The 6542-nt window shown below is 32.2% G+C and overlaps 1 protein-coding gene across 2 annotated transcripts in view; it reads left to right on the forward strand.

Moving 5' to 3' along the window:
* The window catches only part of LOC111636849 (E3 ubiquitin-protein ligase MIB1-like), a 69220-nt gene extending 66297 nt beyond the window's left edge, over positions 1-2923 (forward strand). The window contains exons 12-13 of one of the 2 annotated variants that reach the window (XM_023382239.1): positions 63-75; positions 2766-2923. In XM_023382239.1, coding sequence (XP_023238007.1) covers positions 63-75; positions 2766-2908 — 156 coding nt within the window. In that variant the 3' untranslated portion in view covers positions 2909-2923. Of the gene's footprint in view, positions 1-62; positions 310-2765 lie in introns of those variants that run through there. The other variant, XM_023382238.1, reaches the window with a different exon arrangement.
* The last annotated feature ends 3619 nt before the right edge of the window (positions 2924-6542 follow it).

Raw genomic sequence — 6542 nt, forward strand, 5'->3', positions numbered from 1 at the left:
TTAATTTACATAAATAAATTAATAATTTAATATAAAATATTAAAGTTTATTTTTAATAACAGGATTCTGAGGGAGATACTCCACTGCATGATGCAATTAGCAAAAAAAGAGATGATATGCTCACATTATTGTTAGATCATAATGCTGATATTACTTTTACCAATAATAATGGATTTAATGCATTACATCATGCTGCTTTGCGAGGAAATCCTAGGTAAGTATTTTAAATATTTAATTACATTGTTTTCTATATTTTTCAAATACAAAGTTTTATTTAATGTAAAATAAATACACTCTCACCAAAAACTGGAACTGTAATATTCACAAATCACACCTAAATTCAAAATTTCCAGCAAATAAACATAAAAAAATACATGTCAAACGTTTTCGCCCACTGAATTTATCGGCCTTCATCAGGAAATGCAAACTGGAAAAACCGTTCTATAAATAGAACTTAGCTGCCTTTTAAATTTTAAAAGAACGAAAAACGGCTGTGACATATCGTGTATGACATATGTTATGAGTCAAGATATAGTTTCCACTCTGATGATAAAGGAATGACATCCGTGTTGATGCAGTTTCCACTCATGCTCGCATTGTAGATCTCTACTGCTTCTAAAATTTTTATATTTTGCCTGTCGAACACCTTGTGTATTAGCTTGGCCTGGTCCCAACAGGGGGAAATCCCCGGATCGCTGGCATACCGTGCTAAAGCCGTATTGATGTTACCTTTTAGTCTTGCTTGTAGCAATCTGTATGTGGATCCTATGTAAGCTAGTACTCTGTCAAACCTCTCGTCATATAGGGGGATGTGGTAAATCCCAGGAGCCAGATCGTCTTCAGTGTCGTCCTTCGCGTTTGAGAGAAGGCGGAAAATGGTGGGTTTCCTTCTATAGGCAATGAGTACGTTTAAATTATTCGCGATCCTTCTATATATGCGATGTAGTGTCGGTTCGTAGTCTAAGATCACCCGATTTGCTTCTGCTTTGTTAACCCTGTTAGATGACTGCCTTAGATATTTGGATGCCAGATTGTCGATAAACGTGCGGCCATATCCGTGGTTGTATGCTACTTGTCTGAGATGTTCAAGTTCCTTGTTGGTATCAGACAACTGTGTAGAATGGGAGTAAGCTCTGGCCACAAGAGTGCGGAATGCGGATGTCTTATATGACCATGGGTCCGCTGAATTGGAAGGTATGAATAGGGGGATGGAAGTAGCCTTGTGGTAAATTGCTGTGACGAATTTGCAATCAGCTACTTGAATTCTGATGTCCAAGAAATTAATGCTATTAATATTGGGGATAATACTATTATCCCCAATATTAGGTCGTTTTTTCCATACAATTAAAATGTCATCGACATATCGGGTGTACAGAAGGATGTTATGCTTGATGGAGGAGCGGTCATTAAAAAACATCAAGCATAACATCCTTCTGTACACCCGATATGTCGATGACATTTTAATTGTATGGAAAAAACGACCTAATATTGGGGATAATAGTATTATCCCCAATATTAATAGCATTAATTTCTTGGACATCAGAATTCAAGTAGCTGATTGCAAATTCGTCACAGCAATTTACCACAAGGCTACTTCCATCCCCCTATTCATACCTTCCAATTCAGCGGACCCATGGTCATATAAGACATCCGCATTCCGCACTCTTGTGGCCAGAGCTTACTCCCATTCTACACAGTTGTCTGATACCAACAAGGAACTTGAACATCTCAGACAAGTAGCATACAACCACGGATATGGCCGCACGTTTATCGACAATCTGGCATCCAAATATCTAAGGCAGTCATCTAACAGGGTTAACAAAGCAGAAGCAAATCGGGTGATCTTAGACTACGAACCGACACTACATCGCATATATAGAAGGATCGCGAATAATTTAAACGTACTCATTGCCTATAGAAGGAAACCCACCATTTTCCGCCTTCTCTCAAACGCGAAGGACGACACTGAAGACGATCTGGCTCCTGGGATTTACCACATCCCCCTATATGACGAGAGGTTTGACAGAGTACTAGCTTACATAGGATCCACATACAGATTGCTACAAGCAAGACTAAAAGGTAACATCAATACGGCTTTAGCACGGTATGCCAGCGATCCGGGGATTTCCCCCTGTTGGGACCAGGCCAAGCTAATACACAAGGTGTTCGACAGGCAAAATATAAAAATTTTAGAAGCAGTAGAGATCTACAATGCGAGCATGAGTGGAAACTGCATCAACACGGATGTCATTCCTTTATCATCAGAGTGGAAACTATATCTTGACTCATAACATATGTCATACACGATATGTCACAGCCGTTTTTCGTTCTTTTAAAATTTAAAAGGCAGCTAAGTTCTATTTATAGAACGGTTTTTCCAGTTTGCATTTCCTGATGAAGGCCGATAAATTCAGTGGGCGAAAACGTTTGACATGTATTTTTTTATGTTTATTTGCTGGAAATTTTGAATTTAGGTGTGATTTGTGGATTATTTAATGTAACTTAAATTTTACTGGATATTGCAGTTTAGTTTAATTATTTAATCTACCAAAGCAAACTAAACTGAATAACATTAATAAAAACATATCAAATAAATAACATTAACAGAAATGGAATAAATATGCTCAAACTTAAACTGTCATTTTCATATAATTGAAAACATTTGTTCTTGTTATTTAGTAAAGTATATTATTTGCTGGAAATTACTGATATCATTTTGTTATTCATATGGTTTTAATATAAAAAAGAATGTGAGAAATAGATAGATACTCCACTGCATGATGCAATTAGCAAAAAAAGAGATGATATGCTCACATTATTGTTAGATCATAATGCTGATATTACTTTTACCAATAATAATGGATTTAATGCATTACATCATGCTGCTTTGCGAGGAAATCCTAGGTAAGTATTTTAAATATTTAATTACATTGTTTTCTATATTTTTCAAATACAAAGTTTTATTTAATGTAAAATAAATACACNCTGATATCATTTTGTTATTCATATGGTTTTAATATAAAAAAGAATGTGAGAAATAGATATTTCAATTTTTATAATTTTTAAATAAAATACAGGTATCCCTTGTATAACATGTTAGTTATGTTTTGAAAAAGTGCCATGTTATGAAATCTGTGCTATATGAAACAAAGGACTAATGCAAAATATAGTGTTAGATTCCAAAAGTTAACAAAAGTATACTATTCTTTTCTGTTACTAAGAGAAATATGTTTATTAAAGCAATCAATAATTAACTAAAAATCACAATTAAAAAGTACTGTATTATGTGTTAATATTAATTTTAGTTAAACGAAAGTGTTCTCTTTTTACAAAGTATCATTGTCTTCTGAGCTTTTTTTGATGATTTTGATCAGAAATATCATCAATGTCTTCATTTTTCTTGTTTTATCAAAAAATTTTTTTGGTTGACAAAATAAAAATATGTTATTAATTGAAAATTTGTTCTAGTGGGCCCTTGTTTGTTCAGTTGACTACTGAGTGATTTTTCTCCAGAATTTGTGTTTGAACACCCAATTGTTAGAGTTGTCCGGCAGTATCTCAGTACTCAAACTGGAACAGTTTGAATACTGAGATACTGCTGTGTTTAGTTTATCATTTTTATGAATGATTACTATTTTATGATTATATTTAATGATTATAATTTTTATGAATGACCTGTGTTAAAAAAATTTACCTAAAAATGTTTAAATAAACTTTACTAAATACGAAGATTAATGTATAAAACCAAAATGTGGTGATGGTCTTAAATACTAATGTCTGAAAGCAAGTCAACAATACCTGGTTGATAGGAAAGCTAGGACAAGGAAGAAAAAATTGCACTATTTGTTTTCATTAAAGTAAACCTGATGAAAAACACAAAACAAATTGAAAATTTCAATCTTGTAATGAACAAATGTGAGACAACACATATGCTTACTTGAATAAAAAAATATCAAATAATGGTATTTGCACTTAAAAATTGTGAAATTTTGTAAGGATAATTTTCTAAATTCTCAAACTGTGTTAGAGTGAAACTGGAAATTGTGTTTTATGGAGATATCTCCAATTTTCCAACCATGTTAGAGCAAAACCGTGTTGAAGTGATGTGTTGTACGAGGGATATCTGTATTAATTTGAACATTATAAATTGTAACATTATAAGTATATACATGGTGCATTCAAGTTCTAAGGTCTCCCAATTTTATTCTGACAAAATACTTAAACAAACAAATTGAAACTTCTGTCACTTCTCAACATAATCTCCGTGCAGACATACACATTTTTCACAATGTTGACACCGTGACATCATGTCCACTACGAACACTTGTTTAAGGGTCTATTTTGACCACTGGAAAATTGCTGATGCCAGAGCAGCATGACTGGAAAATGTGTGACCATGGAGAGTGTCCTTTATCATTGGAAAAAGCCAAAAATTACTAGGAGAAAGGTCAAGTGAGTAGGGAGCATGAAAAACCATTTCAAAGTTGTTTTCACATTGAAAATCCTGTGTTAACATCGCCCAATGAACTGGAGCATTGCCTTGATGGAAGAGCACACGTGCAGCCTTTTCCAGCAATTTTTCTCGCAATGCTGGAAGCAATTCATGATTGCATGTGTGAAGCAACTTTCTCCATGCACACAAACATGTTGTCTGACCAGCTGGTGCTCGGGCATGGATGTTTTGGTGTGTTGTCACATGATGTTAACCCTTCTTTGATTTGTCGCACCCACAAACACACATTTTTCATATCCATGACACCATCACCGCTTGTGTCATTCAACTGGTAATAAATTTTGGTGGGTGTCATTCCACACAAGTGCAGAAAACAAATGATTACGCATTGTTCTTATAATGAAAGCATTGCCATTTTAAGTATCAAAAACACCTCTCACTCACTGCTGCTGGTAGCGTTCCATGCTCTATGCGGTGCTACCCTTTCTGTTATGCAACCACAAATAGTGTCTGCTTCTTTTAAAAAAATTGCATGTTGCTACCTGTTCCCTTTCCCTAGAAAAAAATAGGAGACCTTAAAACTTGAATGCACCTCGTATTTTAAATATAAAATAGAAACAGATTTACTATTAAGTTTTTATCTTTCTATTAAAATTGGAATTTAAAGCTGAGTTTGTGTACAGAAAACAAGCATGTTAATTGCATTTCATAACCTTTTACAATAAAGGAGATCTTTTAATGCAAAAGATTTTAAGATCCTCTATCAAATGCAATCTTCTGCTAAGATTGCATTTAATGAAAGATCTTAGAATCTTTTTTTATATAGATTTTCAGTATGCTTCTAACCAAACAGTCTTTTATGAACTCTCTTAAGACAATTTTAGATTAAGATATTTTATAAAATATATCTTTGACAGTATATAAAAATTTCTTTATGTATAGTTTATATGTTTCTATTTTGAATTTTATAGTTAATTTTAACGCTTTATATTGATTTTTTAATAGGAATTTTACTTACTCCTAACAAAGTTGATATAATTTTTCGCTATACTTTTTTAAGAATTTTATTAAGAAAATTGTTTTTATAAAAAAAAAAAAAATANTATTGATTTAGTAATATTGATATTTTATTTTATTTGTTTAAAGATTATTAATAATTTTTAATTTAAAATATAGCAGAAATCTGATATGAAATTTATGTATGTTATCTGATTCAATTAACATATAGTATTATTTACATTTTATTTAATTCTGTTTATATTGTTTATAGTTTAGTCTATGTAATATTTTTATAGATTTAGCCTATAAAATATAATGAATATTTGACAAGTTAACAAAACTTAGATATCTAAATAGAGAAATGAATTTCTTAGATATAGTATTAAACAGAGTATGAAATTGAAATATTGAACATAAAAGTTTCTTACTCAAGTTTGATATATTGTAATTTTGTATAAACTATCCATGATGGTGTATAACCTGCAACACCAATATACCTATATTGGCCTATAGCCCTATAGCCTATAGAAAATTGCTAAAACAAAAATGAGCAATTATTTTATTGTGACATAGTCACAATGCCAGGCTGCAATTTTTAATCAATTTAATTTAACTTAAATATATGCTCTCCACCTTCAAATTAGTAGTATCTTGCCCCTGTACATCATACTTTTCCTTTAGCAATTGAGTTGTGCCAATCATCTATCTAACTCCTTTCAGGGAAAATTTTTTAATTGAAATAACATGACTTCTAATTTTCATTAGAATTTTGTATATTGTTAATTGTGGCAAGTTTACCATATCTGGTCTTGTCTTTCATCTATCTAACTCCATTCTCGAGAGTAAGGAAAGACAGATGGATGACAGTGGGAATTTATATGTTGTAGACCTATAAATTTTTTCAAATTGCAGCCCAATAATGGAATTTAAGATTTTTGATTATTCCTTGATCCATTGGCTGAAGTTTAGATGTTAAATTTGGAGGAGAGAACAACTCCATACTTTTAGGCCTTTTTGTAACTGCAGAAGGATATGCTGGACAGTTATCTACAACTAATGCAATTTTTCTATGCTGTCTTGTCATTTGTTT

Source organism: Centruroides sculpturatus, unplaced genomic scaffold, assembly GCF_000671375.1.
Source record: "Centruroides sculpturatus isolate CEXI.00-Female unplaced genomic scaffold, Cexi_2.0 scaffold1101, whole genome shotgun sequence".
In the NCBI taxonomy this organism is placed as follows: domain Eukaryota; kingdom Metazoa; phylum Arthropoda; class Arachnida; order Scorpiones; family Buthidae; genus Centruroides; species Centruroides sculpturatus.